Source organism: Manis pentadactyla, chromosome 12 (genome assembly GCF_030020395.1).
Source record: "Manis pentadactyla isolate mManPen7 chromosome 12, mManPen7.hap1, whole genome shotgun sequence".
Classification (NCBI taxonomy): Eukaryota; Metazoa; Chordata; class Mammalia; order Pholidota; family Manidae; genus Manis; species Manis pentadactyla.
In genome coordinates, this window is record NC_080030.1 from 17,261,408 (window position 1) to 17,281,719 (window position 20,312).

Consider the following 20,312-nt stretch of genomic DNA (forward strand, 5'->3'; position numbering starts at 1 on the left):
GATGACATAATAAGGACAGAGCCGGCATGGTTTGGAGTCCCCAGAAAACAAGCCTGAAGATGAGGATTTGAGTTATCCAAGGGGTGAACCCCAGGGATGCACTGCGTAGGGATCGCTAGACTAGAAGGGAAGGAGTCCTGCAAGGGGCGCCAGTGAGCAACTGATGACAACTGGGGACCTCAAGGAGGCAGCTTGGAGCCACAGGTCTCAGAGCGGTCCCACCCCAGGGCACCGGAGGTCGGGGGTGGGATGGGGCATTTATTTACCCAACCACATTTGGGTTTTCTGTGTCTTAAGTCATAGGGTGTGTAGGTATACCTGAGGCTTTTACAAAATAATGAGCGTGACCCTTGTGGAAAAATAAGAACATACAGCTCAGAAAAACAAAAAGTCACATCCTCAGGTCCAACAACTAATAATTTTGGTGGAAAGCCTTCCCATCTTACTCGTCACCGTGCAAATACACGTTTTAAAAAGAGAATCAACTCTGCTGCAACCTTGCTTATTTCTTCCCCACCTGACATATTTTTTATAAACATGACATCACATAGTACCTGTTTTTCCAGCAATTTTTTAAATTTAACAACATACTGTAGACAGTCTAATTGACACAGAGGTCTACCGGTTCTTTTTAGATTGTGACATAATATTCCCTGATAGGGATGGGCCATTCCTTACTGGGCCATTCTGATTGAAGAGTACCGGTCAGGCAGTGAACAGCACGATACAGCTTTCCTACCGGATTCTATTTCAGTTGCATAGATGATACGGGTGGGTCTGATAGATTACCAGGGGTGTGCACTTCAAGTTTCAGTAAAGGTAACTGTATTTACTTTTCTGGTTAAATCCTGTTTATCATGTATTTACCAGGGTAGATAATCTGAGTTTATTGACCAGTCAGAACATTGCCTTTTACAGAACAAGTTGTTTATCATGTGTTACAGTTATATGTAGTGTTTGTAAATCTTATTTTAATTCAGTGAATCTCAACTGGGGTGATTTCGTCCTTCAGGGGCACTTGACGATGTCTGTAGACATTTCTAATTGTCATGACTGGTGGTGGTGCTATTGGCGTGTTGTGGGTGGGGCTTGGGGTGCAGCTAAACACCCTCCGGTGCATAGGGTGGCCTCATAACAGAGACTGATCCAGCCCACACAAGTCCACGATGCTGAGGCTGAGAATCCCTGCATCCGATTCCATTTAGCCTCTTGGGGACATGAGTCTCTAGAATGGTCTTCTTTGTGGCATGAAGTGGTTTTCTTTGCTGTGAGATTTCTCTGATTAAAACATTCTTAGACGTACTGGAGGTCATAGCCATGGCAATCAGACAAAACAAAGAAAGAAAAGGCATCCAGATTGCTAAGGAAGAAATCAAACTGTCACTGTTTGCAGATGACATGATATTGTACATAAAAAACCCTAAAGAATCCACTCCAAAACTACTAGAACTAATATCTGAATTGAGCAAAGTTGCAGGATACAAAATTAATACACAGAAATCTGTTGCATTCCTATACACTAACGATGAACTGGCAGAAAGAGAAATCAGGAAAACAATTCTATTCACAACTGCATCAAAAAGAATAAAATACATAGGAATAAACTTAACCAAAGAAGTGAAAGATCTATACCCTGAAAACTACAAGACACTCTTAAGAGAAATTAAAGAGGACACTAACAAATGGAAATTCATCCCATGCTCTTGGGTAGGAAGAATTAATATTGTCAAAATGGCATCATGCCTAAAGCAATCTACAGATTGAATCAATGCAATTACTATCAAAATACCAACAGCATTCTTCAACAAATGGGAATAAATAGTTCTAAAATTCATATGGAACCACAAAAAACCCCAAATAGCCAAAGCAATCCTGAGAAGGAAGAATAAATCGGGGAATCTCGCTTCCCAACTTCAAGCTCTACTACAAAGCCACAGTAATCAAGACAATTTGCTACTGGCACAAGAACAGAACCACAGACTAGTGGAATAGAATAGAGAGTCTGGATATTAACCCAAGCATATATGGTCAATTAATATACGATAAAGGAGCCATGGATATACAATGGGGAAATGACAGCCTCTTCAACAGCTGATGTTGGCAAAACTGGACAGCTACATGTAAGAGAATGAAACTGGATTACTGTCTAACCCCATACACAAAAGTAAATTTGAAATGGATCAAAGACCTGAATGTAAGTCATGAAACCATAAAACTCAAAAAAAAAATAGGCAAAAATCTCTTGGACATAAACATGAGCGACTTCTTCATGAACATATCTCCCCGGGCAAGGGAAACAAAAGCAAAACTGAACAAGTGGGACTATATAAAGCTGAAAAGCTTCTATAAAGCAAAGGACATCATCAGTAGAACAAAAAGGCATCCTACAGTATGGGAGAATATATTCATAAATGACAGATCCGATAAAGGATTGACATCCAAAATATATAAAGAGCTCACGCACCTCAACAAACAAAAAGCAAATAATTCAATTAAAAAATGGGCAGAGGAGCTGAACAGACACATCTCCAAAGAAGAAATTCAGATGGCCAACAGGCACATGAAAAGATGCCCCACATCGCTGATCATCAGAGAAATGCAAATTAAAACCACAATGAGATATCACCTCACAGCAGTTAGAATGGCCACCATCCAAAAGACTAACAAAAACAAATGTTGGTGAGGATGTGGAGAAAGGGGAACCCTCCTACACTGCTGGTGGGAATGTACATTAGTTCAACCATTGTGAAAAGTACTATGTATGTTCCTCAAAAAACTCAAAATAGAAATAGCATTTGACCCAGGAATTCCACTCCTAGGAATTTACCCTAAGAATGCAGCAGCCCAGTTTGAAAAAGGCATATGCACCCCTATGTTTATCGCAGCATTATTTACAATAGCCAAGAAATGGAAGCAACCTAAGTGTCCATCAGTAGATGAATGGATAAAGAAGATGTGGTACATATACACAATGGAATATTAGTCAGCCATAAGAAGAAAACAAATCCTACCATTTGCAACAAGATGGATGGAGCTGGAGGGTATTATGCTCAGTGAAACAAGCCAAGCGGAGAAAGACAAATACCAAATGATTTCACTCATCTGTGGAGTATAAGAACAAAACAAAAACTGAAGGAACAAAACAGCAGCAGACTCACAGAACCCAAGAATGGACTGACAGTTACCAAAGGGAAAGGGACTGGGGTGGGGGGTGGGAAGGGAGGGAGAAGGGGAATGAGGGGCATTACGATTAGCACACATAATGTAGGGGGGGCACAGGGAGGGCTGTACAACACAGAGAAGACAAGTAAAGATTCTATAGCATCTTACTATGCTGATGGACAGTGACTGTAATAGGGTATGTGGGGGGGACTTGGTGATGGGGGGAGTCTAGTAACCATAATGTTGCTCATGTAATTGTACATTAATGATACCAAAAAATATATATATTAAGAGCATATGATAACTAAAAAAAAAAATTCTTAGTGTGAATGTAATAACCACATTGTTTTTCTTGTGAAACCTTCATAAGACTATATATCAATGATACCTTAATAAAATTTAAAAAAAGGAAAAAATAAAAAATAAAAAAATAAAGCATTCTTCAGAAGATTGGAGACTGTTGAGAATTAGGCTTGGGGTTGTTTAATGATTGTGCATTGAGTCCCCTATACAGAATTTTATTGTTGTTAACAACCATTTGATCAATAAATATGAGAGATGCCCTCTCAATAAATAAATAAATAAATAACGCATTCTTAGGCTCTGCCCCCAGACAGAAGGGGTTAGAAGCTTGGAGGTGGCACCTGGGAATCTGGATGTTATTTTGAATGCCACGCTGTTCTCTGACTTTGATCTTGCCTTTGCTCTCCAGGACTTCCAGAAAGCTGCATCCTTCTTTCTGGAACGTGTTCTACATTTGCATATGTAGTATGCTTTTTTCCTTGCTTTTATTGTATTAGTCTATTATTTTTAATTGAAAAGCAAATTTATGTTGATTAGGAAGAGGTTTCAGTGGTTCATTAGCTCATTGTCTTCATTTCCTAGGGCTACTGTGACAAATTTCCACAAACTTAGTGGCTTAAAATAATACAAATATATTCTCATGCAGTTCTGGAGGCCAGAAGGCTAGAATCTTTTTCACGGGGCCACAGACCCGATGTTGGCAATGCTGCTTTCATCTGGCGGGTCTATGGGTGAATCTGCGTCCTTGCTTTTCCAGCTTCTGGAGGATACTGGCATTCCGTGGCTCATGACCCCTTCCTGCACCACTCTGACCCCTTGCTTCTTCATCTGACCTTCTTTGATGCCCCTTATAAAGAAACGTGTGATTATATTTAGGACCCACTCAGATAATGCATAATAATCTCCCCATCATCTCAAGATCCTGAAATTACCCTTGCAACATTCCTCTTGCCATTTCAAGTAACAGTCACAGGTTCTGGGCAATAGGATTCAGTAGAGGGACATTTTTCAACCTATCACATTCATCCTTTAGCATTTTTGGTGGCTGGAGTTGTATCTGGGTCTATGGTTGTATCATAATTTATTATGTATCATAATGTGTATCAGTCATGATAAAAGTGGGAAACAAGTCACTTAAGATGTTTTAACAGAAAGGGGTTTAACACAGGGCATTGACAATGGCACGATGTGGGTGAAAGCAGCCAAAGACTGAGCTGAATGAATGAATGAACATGGCCGTGTGCCAATAAAACTTTATTTGCACCAACAGGAGACGGGCCAGAATTGGTTCAGCAGCCTTATATAGTTGGACAACTCCTGGTGCAGAGAAGCAGGACTGGGGCTGGTCCTACAAGAATGACTCTGCAGAACTGGCTCACCACGGTACATAGAGGGGTGTATATTATTTATATATAACCTATAACCACTTAATGGGGAGTCAGGGGGTCTTTGAAACCTCTGAATTCAGGTATACACACTGTATCTGCAATCCAGAGACAGGATGTGACCTCCCTCTACCACAACTATTTTTCAACACCCACCAAGCTTGTCACCATGCAAGGGAGTGTGGATTCCAAAATACCAGGTGTTTACATGCCTGGCTGCTGGCACAGTGAAAGGGAAGCAAAAGCCAAGAGAGCTTCAGTCTCCTCTGCCTTCCAAATGCCTCCAGATTCCTCTGGCCAGGAGACTCGAGGGTGGGCCCAGCTGCAGGGAAGTCTGAGCGTGGCTGCAACTTCACAGCCTCTGCCTAGGAAGGAGTTGCGTTGGGGTGGGTGCTGATGTCAGCCCAGCAGTTCCCCCTCATTTATTACTGCACATTAGGGTGAAGATAAGAATGAGTGTGTAATTCTAGGATGTATAATCATGGAAACTATCATATTTAATTGCAGGATCAGGAGCAGAGAAATTATAATGCAATATAGTAAGTTACATAATGCAATGTGATGTTACGTAGATCATGAATCACATAATCATGTTATGGCCGGCTGATAGTCCCTGGGTGATCTTGCCGTGTTGGCAGATGGCGTGATGAGCAGGCAGGTGGGAGGGTGGGGCGAGGTTGGGGCTGAGGTTTCAGGTGAGAGCGGAAGGTCAAGGTGAGCAGGAGGAGGATGTTAGAGTTTAGTCTAAGGTGGAGAGAAGTAAGGAGAAGCAGGAAAGGAAGTTGAAGAATAATGGATTAGGTTAGGGATTGGCAAACGATGGCAGGGCACAAATCTGGCCAGTCACCTGGTTTCCTCATTCATCTTTAAAAATTGAGATGAAATTCACATAACATAAAATTAGCCATGTTAAAATGTACAAGCCCATGGCACTGAGGACATTCACATTGTTGTGCAACCATCGCCACTATCCATTTGCAGAATCTTCCCAAACTGGAACTGTCTCCATTAAATACTAACTCCTCAACTGTCTCCTGCAGCCCCTGGCAGCCACCATTCCATTTCCAAAATCAGGAGTCTCTGATTTTGACCCCTCCAGAGACCCCATATAAATGGAGCCTTGCCAGTGACCGGTTTATTCCATGTAGCACAGTGTCCTCAAGGTTCACCCATGCTGTGGCAATACTGAAGTCTTTCATTTGTAAAGCCGAGTAGTATTCCATTGTCGGGATGGACCACATTTTGCTTATCCATTCATTTGTTGATGGACACTTGGGTGGCTCCCACATCTTAGCTATTGTGAATTATGTTGCTGTGAATAAGGGCATACACATATCTCTTTGAGACCTTGAATTAAATTCTTTTTTGCCATAACCCACAAGTGGAATTGCTGGGTCACATGTTAATTTTATGAGGAACTTCTATTCTACTTTTCATAATGGCTATACCATTTTACATTCCCACCAACAGGGGACAGGGTTCCAATTTCTCCACATTCTCACTAACACTTTATAAAAAATACTAGCCATATTAACGGGTGTCAGGTGGAATCTTTTTTTAGTTTTTAAGCCTTAGTTTCATGTTTATTTTTAATCAATCACACTCTGTATCCTTGAGCTAGCTATACCTCTGTGGTTGTATCTTATGTGTGTACACATATATACCTAGTTTTTTAGCTTTCTAAATGTGGTGTCGTGCCCTCCAAAGCCTCCTGGGACTTACTCTTTTTCACCCAACAAATAGCATGAGGCTCAGTGTCCAGGCCCCACAATGACAGGACACAAATGCAACCTGAATGCTGAGGGATGCAGAGTCAAGGGACTTTCGGGGCAAACACGCCAGCTCCCCTCTGTCAGGGAGTGAGCGGTCACACAAAAGTCACGCTGCAGAGCCTATGTGCTCGGTCTCAGCTGAGAGATAAGCTTTGCAGTGTGGCACAGTCGGCAAGAACGTGCAGGGACAGGAGGGCTGCTGACACCATGCAGACAGCTGGGGCTCGCCCATTTCCACAGCTGTATAATATTCCCCTGTGTGAAGATACCATGGCATTGAGGCTGCTTCCAGTCTTTTTGCCTGCATGAATCTCTTGAGGATATATTCATAGGAGTGGAACTGTTGAGTTATGGGTAACCCCTAGGGTTTAATCACTCTTGGTCCCACTTCCTGCCTTTTTGGCTATTACTGGAAGCTAAAAGCACTCATCAGACCCACTCCTGGTAATAGATTCCATGACCTCTGCCCAGATCATTAAAGTGTAGAAACAACTCCAGACCTTAGGAGAGCCCCTGGATTTACCGAGGAAACCCTGGGCTGAGAGGGTTCCTATTTCTGCTCCTTGGTGGGGTGGGGGCTTAAAACAGAAATGAAATTCAGCTGTACATAACTGAAGTTTCATTCTTTGCATATCTGAGTTTATGGAATGAGATTCTGACCTGCTACATCAAGAATAAAAGCAGAAACAAAACCAGACAAACACGGGGCTGTGGGTTGAATTTGAGAATGTGTCCCTGGCATTTGCTCACTAACTTGCTTGAACTAAGAGCAAGAGCCACCTGATGCCTTGAGTTCAGATCCCAGCTCTGTCCTTTCGGCAGTATCTCACATTTCTGGACCTCAGTTTTCCTTTTCTGTAAAATGGGACAATGCAAGTTGTGGATGAGTTGCATTCATGGGAGGGACATATGTTCAACAGCATCTGCATATAGTAGGTGCTACATGAATTTTTTTCCCAATATGGTGATGCAAGGAGGTTACCACATGTATAAGACTGTGTGCTTTTTCTTTTTTTAATGTCTGTTGTTAATAAAATATTTTTACAGAGACCAAAAACTCAGAATAATGCAAAACTTCTCAACAACATGCATTCATGACCACTTCTCATTGGTTTTAAACATTTGTTCCAAGTCACATATTTACAGAGATATGGGGACATCTGTGCAGATGCCAGACTGACAGGATGGATTTAAAACAAACAACGTTTTGAGTTCACATTTGCAATCACATGCTAAGGGAAGGTACATGGAGGAAGACCCTCCCTGGACTGCGTGACCGGGTTTGCGGGTCTTGGGGGGCTGGGGCGGGGAGGGTCTTACTTGACACCATCAAATTGATCTCTCTCTTTAAAAGAAAATAAAAGGCAAAGAGAAAAGCAACACGTGTCAGCGAAGACAACTTTGGTCCTTGACAATTCTCAGGAAAGGGTGTTCAGGGGCCAGTCATGATACAAGCAAGTCCCCAGTGAGCTCCCCCCCTGCTCCACCTGGGCAGCAGAGTTTGGGGGGTCTCTGGGCTGTCCCTGCCCTGCCCCTCAGGGTCCCCATCTGCAAAATGGACAGTGCAGCATGTGGGGACAGAAAGGTCCCAGCCGAGAGATCCCAAGGATTTCTAGTTGGATGTTAAATTTTTTGCATCTCTGATGGGGTACGTGTGGTGAGGTTTCAGCTCTGGCGCCTGTGTCAGAGGAAATGGGGGGCAGGGCCGGGCATCTCCTCATTTTACGTCAATCCTTTGAGGATGGAGTGATGAAAGCCAGAGAGAGAACAACGAGTCCCCTCTTTGTTCTTCATTCCCAATTTCGGGTTTTTTCCCCCCTTTCTGTCTGCAGGATCTGGGCACGATCTCATCCTCTTGATTTCTCATCTTCTCTCTCTCCATCCCTCATTCCTCGTGTCTCTTTGTGTCTCTGTCCCTCTTGGGGAGATGGCTTGCTTCCAAGATGTCCTTCACTGTCACGCTCCCCGTACCTTGGCCCTGGCGGCCTCTCCACTTTATTCTTCCCCTGACCCATGGAAGTCTGGGGCCAACTCCCGGCATGGAGTACAGTGTGAATGCAACCTTGAGACCCCATCAGGGTTCAGAACCCCAGGCACCCCAGGTGAGGCGGCCAAAGGCCCAAGGTGTCATCCAAGGCTGGACTATGCATCCACTTCCTGGGCGACCTTAGTGAAAGCTCTGCCCCTCTCTGAGCCTTGCTGCAAAGAGGAACTTCTTAATTTCAAATGCCCTCGGGCCTCGGGATTGTTCTCCTCTCTCGTGGTACCCTCTCCACTCTGATTCCTGTCACGCAGTCAGTCTGACTGAAACACCTCTCGTGTGCCCAGGTCTGTGTGGGAGGCGAAGGTTGGGACAGACAGACCTAGACAAACATACCTGTGGGTGCACAGGCACATGCAGAACCCTCTGCCAAGACGATTCAACTGGGCACACCCTCCCTTCATCCCCCTGTGCCCAGCGTGTGCTGGGTGAACTTGGCGCTATCAAGAGGCCTCAGCCCTCAGCCTGGGGGCAACAGAGCCTGTCCCAGACAGCCCCAGCCCCATGGCATCAGGGGCAGAGAGGCTAGGGCAGGGAAACACAGAGGAGGAGGGACGGGGTCTGGGGAGGTCCTGAGGGGTGCGCTACAGGAGGGGCTATTTGTGATGGGTTGAGGGATAAGTAGGCGTTCCCTGGGGAAAGAAGAGGGGGGACATTTTCCACGCAACACACATACTCAGCCTTGACCAAAGAATCTTTTGGGAAATCACTCAGCCTTCTCAGGCAGACACTCAGCTCCCCCTTTTTCTCCTAGTCATCCATACATCTTTCAGGGCCCAGCCTGGAGCACAGGTTACCTCCCCTTTGCATGTTGCTGAATTTGTAGCCTGTCTGCGCCTGGCCGCTGCCCGGAGCCTCCTCCCCTGCTGCCTTTTATAAGAACTTGTATTCTCATCTCTGGTGCAGAACCTCCAGTCCCCCAAACCTGCTCAGATGTAGGAGGCACAAAACAATGTCAGGTAAACTAGAAAGTAGTGCCACTTCTTCCAGATTCGTTCACATGCCAGGAAACCATCAACACAAACACACAGCTTTCAATGCCTAGCCTTGAACGTAGCCTCCTTAAAGATGCCGAACCCTTCGAGGGCGCGCAAGGGGCGCCACTATACTCAGCAGCCCTTGTGCCTCTCACGGAGGCAGGGCTTGTTTTCCCTCTAATACATCCTCCAAAATATTTCCAAGAAATAACTTCAGTGTCCTGAAAGCACTTTGTCCCTCCCCTCGTCCCTAGTCCAGTCCACTGCATTGGTCTATTCCCCACGAGGTATCCAAGGAGAGCTTCTGAAACCTGAAATCCAGTCTCCTAGGTTTTCAGTTTCCTGGGACTCCCCAGGCCTCGCAGTGTAAACCTGGAACGCCTCAGAGCAGCGCACAAGACCCGCCCGAGGTGATGTCTCCACAGCCTCACCACGCCTGTGCCCATCTCCCTCCGGCCACACTGACCTCCTCCTCCCAGTGCTTCCAGCCCGCCCAACTCTCAGGGTTTGCACCTGCGGTTCCCTCTCCCTGGGGCTCCATTTCTTCTCAGTGGGTGGTTCCTTCTCATTTTTCACCCCAGAAAGCCCTCCCTCACCTTCCATCTGATGTAGCCCCTGCACTCCAGCAGCCCAGCTAGTCTTCATCTCGTCACTGCTTTAATTTCTTCCTTTCACAGCGCAATCCTGTACTTGTCAACCCAGCAGGAAAAACCATATGGCATACGCACACTTGTCCAACATGAAAGGCGGAGTCTGTGCAAAGACAAGCCCTACCCAACTATTCCAGAAGGTTCTGCCTGGGCAAGCTCAAATGAAAAAACTTACCTGCCCCAACTTTGCCTGTTGGAGGAAGAGCTTTTGGCAGGTAGCAGCCCCACCTGGGGGTATCCTGTGGCGTGGGTGTTTCAGTGAATGCAAGCAGCGACCATGTCTGTGTATTTACACACATACACACACTCCAACCCACCCTAGAGGTTCTGGTCTCTGTTCTTATTTGGAGGGAGAGGAAGGGGCTTGGGGGCAGGGCTTAGGTCCTCACTTTTTCTTTTGGCAGGAGTCCAAGAGCTCGTTCTCGGGGTGTCTCCCCCTGGGGTCCGAGTGTAAAAGGGCTGAGGGCAAAAGTTCTGCTTGGCAGCCGGAGGTGGGAAGGGTAGTGGGGGTCTTGGTCCAGGACCCCCGTCCCTCATAAGGATTAGAGGTCTCCTGAAGGGGGCTGAGCAGCAATGGGGAGCTGTGTCCGGTCACCCGATTTCAGCCCACCCTTCCATGGGACACACAGGCCAAAAGGGGTGGGGACAGGGCGTGGCACAGGGACCCTCTGCAAAGTCTCAAGCAGCTCTCTGGGCCTCGGTTTTGCCATCTATCAAATGAGTGGGTTGAATTCTATGACATGAACACTGGGTATGTGGGGGAAAAGAGGAGGCAAACCCCGGTAGGGAACTAGGGCCAGCGCAGGTGCCCCAGCGAGGTCCCCTCGGTCTCTAAGGGCTTGGGCGCCCAAAGGCGCGTGTGCTTTAGCAATCCCATCCTCCCCCTCTACCCGTTTATTTTTTTGCACAAACATGAAAAGAGACTTGCGTCCACCCAGGGCCCTCCAGCCATCATCCTAGTCCGTCCAGCCCCAGACCACCCCAGGGGGCGCTCCAGGAAGCCCTGCCCCTTGCCCTTGCCCGTCCCCAAGGGAGCCGAGAGTTCCCTACTTGGCAATTGGTCTTGGGTCCCAGGGATTGGGGACCCGTCTTATGGCTTTTCTAAGGGACAGTAGGCGGAGACTCCCTGTAACCAGAGCCCCGGGACCTGGTCTCCTCGATAGGGGGCGGGACTTCCCCCATCCTATCTCGAAAGTCCCCCTAGGCGCGGGGCACTTGGCCTCATGAAGGGGATGAGGCCTCTTCCCTCCTCGCGCCCTAGGGAGTGGCCTCCCGAGGGGGCGGGGCTTGACTGCAGTGCGTCAGAGTGGGCAAGCTAAGTCAAGGGCGCAGGCGCATCCCGCCCTCCGCACCGAGCCCGAGGCTAGCCCCCTGGGAAGTCCCAGCGCGCAGGTGCCACCCGGTTGCGCAGGCGCAGTACTGCCCGCCCGCACGCCCCGCTTTAGGGCGCAGGCGCGGTGCCGCCCTCCTCGGCGGAGCGCGTGTCTGACTTGAGCTTGACGAACTCCTTGGCCACCTCGTCGTTGCTGCGCTGCGAAAGGATGCGCAGCACCGTGAGGCCCGTGTCGTCCATGTGGATGCGGCGGCCGAGAGGCAGCCAGCAGGCGGCGCTCCCGCGCTGGGCCAGCTCGCGCAGCTGCATCACGGCCAGCCCCACGGTGCGGTCTTCGCGGGCGAAGCAGTAGTCCTTGACGCACACCTGCAGCTCGTAGCATTCGGGGCCCGCGTCGGCGCTCAGGGTGCTGGGAGGGGCGGGGCGAGTGTCGGTCACGCCCTTGCAGGCTCGCCACGCCCACACCCGGAGCGCTTCCTCTTGGCCACGCCCACACAAAGCGATCCTCTTTTTTGTGACTTCTGTGCTAGGCCCTGCCTCGGTCCCGCCCGGGTGACTCGACCCCCCACACCCCAACCCTCCCCTCACCCGCGCTGGGCCACACCCACACCCGCTGCTGGCGCCTTCCCCTAGCCATGTCCCTACCACATCTCTCCTCCCTCCCTTCTTCCCAAACCTACAACGCCCCCAATGGGCCTACTCCCAGGCCAAACCATGTCCCCTCCCCATGTGACACGTCACCCATCTCGTGCCCACACCCATGGCTGGCTGGGCTGCTGCCCCCACCGTCCTGCCCCAGTATGGAGAAGCTCCCTTACCATGCTCCCACCTGAACCCAAATTCTGCCTTTCATGGGGCCCCAGCCCCAAGCGCCCTAGCCCACCCGTTATTCCCAAGATGCCCTCTCGGCCCCACTCCAGGATGCCTCTCCCACCCCCTTCTCCACCAGTGGTGCTGGTCATCTGCCGTAGGGGACCTGCCCTGAGACTCTGGCTGATCAAGAACTCACTCCCTTTTCGGGGCCACACCCACACCGCTCCCTTGAACCCTCCTCCCAGCCTCACTCCAGGCCTCAGGTACTTAGGCGCGCCCCTCCCCGACCCCCACAGGACACATTTGCCCCCGACTTGGCCAAGCTCCTGCTCCCAGGCATTGTGTCAGGGCACCCACTATTCCAAAGTTCTCTGCCCAAGAGCCCTCTCCTGACATGACTGGCTGGGCTCTTGTCCATCAGGGGCCCCCTTAAGCCTCTGCATTTCTGTCCCCCAAGAACAGCCCCCCAACATTACCCTGCCCCAGTGAAGGTCACACCTGGTCCAAAGATCTGCCTACCTGTCACTACCATCCCAGGTAACCTCTTTGTATACCCTGATCAGACTTATTTATGCTCCCCAGGTCATCTGCTCCTCCAGACACCTCATGCCCCAAACTGAGCTTGCTTTTCCTCACCAGGAAGCCCCATGTGGATGTGACCCCACCCATGACACTCATCCCCATGCCCTGGACCAAGCCACACTCCACTCCTGCCCCCAGAACAGACTCCTCCAGACAACCTGCTCCAACAGCCCTGACAAGACGCACTGCTGACTCCAGGAGACCTGCCTCTATGCCTCTCAGCCCCTCACCCACAAGCTTCTTGCCTGGTCACAACCACTCACACCCCTTAACCAGACCAGAGTCTCAGGCCAGTAACAGCCCTGGTTGACATGACCTTTCTGCCCAGACTTCCCCTCTGCGTGCATCACAAGCCTTCATCATGATGTTATATCACATTCACTGCCTCCCCTGGGACCTGCCTGTCCCCCACAGCGGTCACACCCATCCTGGTGTACCCTTACTGATGTCACCCCTGCACTCAGGTACCTCCCTTTCCAGTAACCCCTGCCATTCCTGTGCCCAGGTACCACTGGCCCACAAAACATCCTCCTGCTTTGTGGGCCCTAAGTTTCCTGCAGCCAATGTTTCCCCTTCCATGCTCCCCAAACCATCCTTAGACTCACAACTGGAAGCTCTCATTGTACTTGGGGGCCCAGCTGTTGTTCTTGGATTTGGTCGCAAACTTGCGTTTCTTGTCGCTGAGCTGTGGCCCAATGATGTTGACTTCAATGAACGGCCGGAAAATGCCTGAAGTCTGCCACTTGAGGTCATTGGCCGCCACCACTGTTGGGAGTAGAGGGTAACACAGGTTAGAGTCCTCCAGGTCAAAGCTGTGGTTTTCACAGCCTGTCTGAAAGACTACATTTCCCAGCATGCTCCTGTAAGCTAAATATAGCCAGGTACTAAGTTCCAGCCTATGAGATATCAGAGGTTGTGCCTTAAAAGGCAGGGAGAATGCCCTAAATTTTCTCCTTCCTCTGGCTGCAGCTGGGATGCTGGTGGGGGCTGGGTTCTTTGAGGCCCTATAGGGGAGGAAACTATATTAGGCATAAAAATGCAAGAAAAGATGGTAGGGACCTGGATCCCCAACACTGCGAAACCTCCACATCAGCTGCAGGCTGATCTTCCTTGGAGTTATGTAGGAGAAAAACTCATTTTAGCCACTGTTATTTTAGGCCTTGGCTAAAACAGCCCAATCTGTGTTCTAATTAGCAAAATAAAAACCAACAAGAGGAAAACAGAGCTGAGAGATGGAGAAAGTGGAATTGAGTCGTGCAACATCGTTTGCAACCCTGGATCCAGCCATGCCTGAAGGTGGCATGTTTGGTTCCTGTCTCAGAATCTAGTGCACCTTGGTGAGGCCTTCACCTCCGACCTCAAACTACTCACCTTTCACTGTGACCTTGTGTTCCCCGGTTCCTGGATGAGTGAACAGCTCAACGTGGACAGAGACTTCACCCACAGGGTCTTCCACACCCGAGCCTGGGCGGGGCAGGGGAGGATGCTTGGTGTGAGCTCCATTCTTTCCCGCCCACCAGAAGGGACCTGGACTGCCTCCCACCCACTGTGTGCTGGCGGCACTAAGTCATCAGCCCAAACAGGGTGGCACTGAGCGGGGTCTGGGATGGTAGGTGCTCTTGGGAGGCCAAGAATTCTGTGTTCTGGCCTTTCACTGCCTTGCTGTGTGATCTTAGCAGGTCTCTTAACTTCTCTGAGCCTAATGCATCCGCCTTCCATTTCTCTCATTCCATTAATTACCAGGTTGTCAAGACTCAGTCTTCATCTTACATACCATCTCAGAAGCATCTGACACCTTGGCTTCCTGTGCCTCAGTTTCTCCTCTTGGTTGCGACAATGCCACACCCTTCAGGTTCACATCCTACACACTGGCCGCCCCTTCTCACCCTCTTTTTGTCTCTTCCTCCTCCTCTGTCAATCTTCAGACGTTGGGACTCCCTTGTTTTCACCCCCTCCCTAAATACTGGCACACTGGAAAATCGTGCTGGCTCTACCTTCAAAACACATCCAGAATGTGACCCATCTCCTTGCCTTCTGTCCTGGTCCAGCACCCATTATGGGTAACTGCAGCAACCTCCTTGTTCCCCGGCTTCCTCCTCTCGGCTTCTCTCAATACATCAGCAAAGGAAATCCTATAAATCAGATTACCTCCCTCTTGTGTTCAGAACTCTTCCATGGCTCCCATCTCATTCTAAAATAAGGTCCTTCTCATGACCTGCAAGGATGACCTGCATAGGAGCTGGCTCTTGGATTTAGACTGTTAACTTTTAGGCAAGAGTCTCTCTGGTGTTAAGCTTACTAGGAGGTCTTTTGCCCAATGCGGAGAGAGTCTGCCCCTCAGAGTTCTCAATAGAGACTAATGACTGATGGTATCGTCAGAGACTCTATCCAACTATTACTGATGCCAACACAACCCCTAATCTTTCAGTTCCAGGCCCACAAATTCCCTAGTCTGCTTGAGTAAGGGTAAACTGTGCTTCTATTTCAGGCCATCACAAGTGTCCTGACTGGTTCTGATGGGGATTACTGAAGGGGCAGCTTAAAACCTTATGTCCCTGTCCCTCCCTCTGTGTCTCTGGGAAGGGCATCCTGTGGAGCCTGGGGACCTGTGACCACCAGCACCTCCCACTAGGCCCCTCCCCTGCCCCTCAGGAGGCTCCCCATATCTAGAACACCCCATGCATGGGGGGAGGAACGAGGAAAGTCAGGGTGGGGGTGGGGGTGGGGATGAAGAAGGAGAATGGGTCAGTCCAAGGTTGATTTGGGTTAACTGGTGCTGGGTGGGAAGTGACTGAGGCTCATGGGGCAGAGGGTCCTGGAGACCCCCATCACCCCAGGACTGGGGCGTGCATCCCTCCACCTTTGCTGCCCACCCCAGGCCACCTTCCCTGTCATCTCAGATTCCCGCCCCTCCTTCCCCAACCAGTCACATGCTCAGCCTCCCCTCCCACCCCAGGCTGATGCTTCACAGCAAGCTCAATCCGCCAGACTGAGGGTGCCAGGGTGGAGTCGGACAGTGGTGGGCTGGGTGAGGGGGGTCATACCGTGGCCAAAGCTAGTAAGAAGGGGGAGGGGGGCAGTACTAGGCGCCCCCATCCCATGGTTTGCTGGCTCCAAGAGGAAGGGTCTTTCTTGGGCCTTTGTGCTTGCCCCAACCCCACCCCTCGCTCCCCAGGTCCCTGGCCCCCCTGCAGGGACGGTTCTTTGAGCAAGTGGCTTAATCTCCTTTGAGACTCAGCTTCCTCATCTACAGAATGGACTGCGCTGTGCGGCAATTCAAAGAAATTTGCAAAAATCCCTGGGAAATGCTTGTCAAAACGACTGGTTCAGAAATGAAAACCGAAATGTTGGTTTTCTACGCACAGCGAAGTGACATCAGTACAACTACTGCTACTGCTACTCCTCAACAATAGCACCTAACAATTATTACATGTTATTAATTCATCTAATCCTTAAAAATAATCCTATGATTTAGGGTCCTTGATGTTCCCATTTTATAGATGAGAAAATTGACGCTCAGGGAGGCGGCCGCTTGCGGAGGAGCTGGGATTTGAACCCACACTTGACCGCGCAGGCGCCTGTCCAGGGGACCGCGGATCTGGCCTAAGAGATGCAACTAGGGAGAAACGGATTCCGCCTGGAATTGCTTCTCCTTCCCCATTTGGAACCAGCAAGCCGTCCTTCCCCCTCGTCCGCCTAGGACCCCCGCAGCCGGTCCGGCCTGGGTTGGGCCCCGCCTGCCGGGGAGACGGAAGGACGGGCCTTTTACTAGCCGGGCGGGGAAGGGCGCAGGCACCGGGCACCGGGCGCGGGCGGACGGACGGCAGAGGCACGTACCCTTTTCAGGATAAATGTCTTCACTAAGGGTAAACCTAGTCCCTTTTCCACCATGGACTAATCACGGTGGGAGGTGGAGAAAGGAGGGAGGAAGGGTTGGGGGACAGACGAGCGAGCGAGAGGCAAGGATGGAGGGCGAGTGTGCGTGGCGGGGAGCAGGGGAGGCGCGGAGAGGGGGCGGCGAGTGAGGGGGGGAAAAACAAGAGAGAGAGAAACGTCAGCTGCAGACGGATGGACCGACAGCCTCCCGCTCCGGGGGGACGCTAGGGACACTCAAAGCAGCAGCACGGACTGGGCACGAGTGGAGCGCGAGGGCCCGGCGCCCGGGGAGGGGAGCCGAGGCCCTGGGCTGACTTCGGTAGGGAGGGGCCGCTGGTGGCTGCAGGGCTTTGCTCCCCTCATCTAGCCTCGGGCTCGACGGCGACGTCCCTCCCCGTCCACTGCCAGAAGCCGGGTCAGCGACCAGACTTGTCTCCCCCGTCTACATGCTTCGGGCTAAGTTTGAAAGGGGTGTGTCCTCGCGGAGGGGAACTAGGACCCTGGAGTTCTCACCCGCCTCCAGCCCCTGCTGCTCTGTGTGACTCGGAGAGGGACAGTAGACAGGCAAAAGCTGAGAGAATGTGAGAAATAGAACTCCCTCTCCGCCCACCATCTCCAGGTCAGGGTCCTTCCATTCCCATGACTGTCAGTCATCCATAGCCCCAGACAGTATGGATATGTCCCTCCGCAGGGACCTTAACTTTTCCTCCAGAGGTCCCTCCCCTGGAGCTGCCAATCATTCCTTGGCCGCATTCGTCAGAGGTCCCGCCAATAACAGAGCTGTCAATCATTCCTAGAATCTGGACCTTCCCCAGAACTGTCAACCACTCCCTGGATCCAATGTCGAGGTCCCGCCCCTAGGAACTGTCCATCACTCCCCAGGGTCGGCCGTCGAGGCACCGCCCAATAGCTTTCAGTCACCTCCTAGTCCTCCTGGCATCATAGATTTTCCCAGATGTCAATCACATCCTGGCCCAAATGACGTCAATGCCCCGCCCCTGCAAACTCATCACTCTTTGGCTCCAGACCTTCTGGAGCTCACGCACACCCGGGAGCTGTCAATTCAGGCCTGGCCCATGACGGCACAGAAGAGGTGGATCAAAGGCAGCCACACTGGCTCAGGGCTGGGCTACCCCTGTGGGCGGGAGGTGGGGTGCTGCATCGCTCTAGACCACTGCCCCTTACCCTGGGCCCCCTGCGTCTGCACGAATGTCTTGATGAGCAGGTCAGTGGCCTGCGTATAGAGGGACAGGGCATAGCGCAGGGACTGCAGGTCTGGACTCTTCTCCAGGAAGGTTTTCTTGAGGCCCACGCCACCTGCGTGGAAGTATTGCTGTGGGGGAGAAAGTACGGGAAGCTGAGGCTGGCGGGACTTCTTATGAGCTGGGCAGCCGCAACACCCCTCCCTCATGCCATGCCCTCCGTGGCTGTGGGACGGGTGATCAGGGGGCTTTCCAAACAGGCAAGTTCGGTCCTGCTACTCCTGGCCTCCACCCCTGCCCCACACCCGGGGTGGGCTCCCTATACCTCAGAATCTAACACCACGCTCAGGCCCTTTGTGGCCCTAACCTTGTAACCTCCCAGCCTTCCGACCAAATGCCTTTCCTTGAACATACCTGCCTCAGAGCCTTTGTACTTACTGTGCTTATTGGTGGAAAGGTACTCCACCCCCAACCAAACACCCCATTTTGCCATGGCTTGGTCCTTGTCCTCTTTTGGTTAAGACTTCAAGGAGCTTTCCTTGATCACTCCTCCTTAATATGTTGCCAACCTCATTTCACTGTGATTCTCCATTTAAGCAAAACATTTCCTTCAAGATGGTTTTCATGCTTTTCATTTTGTGGAGACCACAGCCCCCTTCATGCTTCCATATTTTGCATGGGCTGCTCCCCTGCCTAGATCAAAGGCTCTGTTTGCTTTGCCTTATGATCTCCTATGCATTTTTCAAAACCAAACTCCCACATGCCTTCTTCTAGAAAGCCCTCACTGCTCCCTTCCTGGGCTCTCTCAGTTCCCACCCTTCCCTCTACCCAGCCCAGACCCCACAGGACTGGTGATATCTGTAGCCAGCTGTCCCTCAAGCCAAGGGACTCCTGCCATAGGCCAGCCTGGAACTGACATAAAAGGGTCATCAGCAAGTGTTTGTAAACTGAATGAATTAACATGGGTTCAAGCCTAGGTCCATGTCCACACCAGCCATACCTCTACCTGTTATACCTGGGATGGGGCAGCAGTGGGGCCTCTTACCTTGATGGTGTCCAGGGCCAGCTCAACCACTGCACACTGCTTTGGAGTCAAGCTCTTGGCTTCTTCTCGTACCATGTGGTCCTGGATGGATGGAGAGGGGGCAGGTGGGCAGAGTAGGCCCTGCCTTTGGGAGTCTGCCTGTCTCTGGGTCTCCTCCGTGTACAACACTTAGGAACTGTGTGGTGTCCATCTTTTCATAATATGTCTCTGGCACTCAGCATGAATATTTGTTGAAGAAATGTTGTGTACCCTTGATCGAGCTGTATCTGAAGCAGAACCGTACACATCTGTCCAACACACTGGAGCAAATAAACTATGCTTAAGCCAGTCTGAGTAGTTTCTGTCCCTTGAGCCTGCAAAGCATGTCACCATTCTGGGACCTCTCCCCCAAGAAGCCTCTGTACCCTAATCTCTTGACCCCTCCCCTGGCCTCACCTTGAGCTTTGACAGCTGACCCAGCTCTTTGGCTGCATTGAAGATCATCTGGGTTCCCTGCAAGTAATAATAGATGAAGTGGGGGTGAGGGTGTGGATCCTCCCACCCCATTCCCAAATCCCCACTGACACCCCAGCCCTGGATGCCATCTTGGTTCTTGTTCAAAGGCTGTGGGAAGGACAATGGTTGGGTACCGGGCCCACAGGTCTGGAACCCCCAGGAAGAGTTGAGGAGGAGGTGGTGATCTTGTCCCTGGAGATCCCAGTCACATAGGGATGCTACCCACCCTCCCACCTCCACCGTGACCCCAGGTGTGTGGGACGAAGCAGAGAAACAGAGCGGGCGGCGGGGGAAGCCCCAGACGGTGTTGGTCGGTATGGATGAGGCTTCCCAGTCCCAAGTCAGGAAGTCTTGAGAAAACCACGGGAGGGGCTCTGGTGAACTCCCCGATGCCCCAGTGGCCCATGCCCTCTGTGGGAGGAATTTCCCTGTAATCTCAGGAGCTGTTGTGTGATCTTTTACAGGAAGAATTACCCACTTCAACACACACCTCAGTACCCATCCTCCCCCCGCAAGACAGACACCAGCAAAACAGGTACCCCAGTTATGGCTCTGAGGAGCTGGGTGGGGCCTGGGTTCAAATCCCAGCTCTGCTGTGTGGCCCTGGGCAAGTCATTTAACCTCTCTGAGTCTCAAATTTCCCATCTAGATGGGGGACATAATATTCACTTCATGG

The 20,312-nt window shown here is 50.7% G+C and overlaps 1 protein-coding gene across 3 annotated transcripts in view; it reads right to left on the reverse strand.

The window, feature by feature from the left end:
• Positions 1 to 7,625: 7,625 nt before the first annotated feature.
• UNC13A (unc-13 homolog A) overlaps positions 7,626 to 20,312 on the reverse strand; it is a 62,852-nt gene continuing 50,165 nt past the window's right edge. For 2 of the 3 annotated variants that reach the window (XM_057490114.1, XM_036876033.2), the window contains 6 exons: positions 19,577 to 19,633; positions 19,142 to 19,222; positions 18,080 to 18,227; positions 14,390 to 14,482; positions 13,624 to 13,783; positions 7,626 to 12,032 (listed from right to left, as the gene is read on the reverse strand). In XM_057490114.1, coding sequence (XP_057346097.1) covers positions 11,732 to 12,032; positions 13,624 to 13,783; positions 14,390 to 14,482; positions 18,080 to 18,227; positions 19,142 to 19,222; positions 19,577 to 19,633 — 840 coding nt within the window. In that variant the 3' untranslated portion in view covers positions 7,626 to 11,731. Of the gene's footprint in view, positions 12,033 to 13,623; positions 13,784 to 14,389; positions 14,483 to 16,855; positions 16,913 to 18,079; positions 18,228 to 19,141; positions 19,223 to 19,576; positions 19,634 to 20,312 lie in introns of all 3 variants that reach the window. The other variant, XM_036876031.2, reaches the window with a different exon arrangement.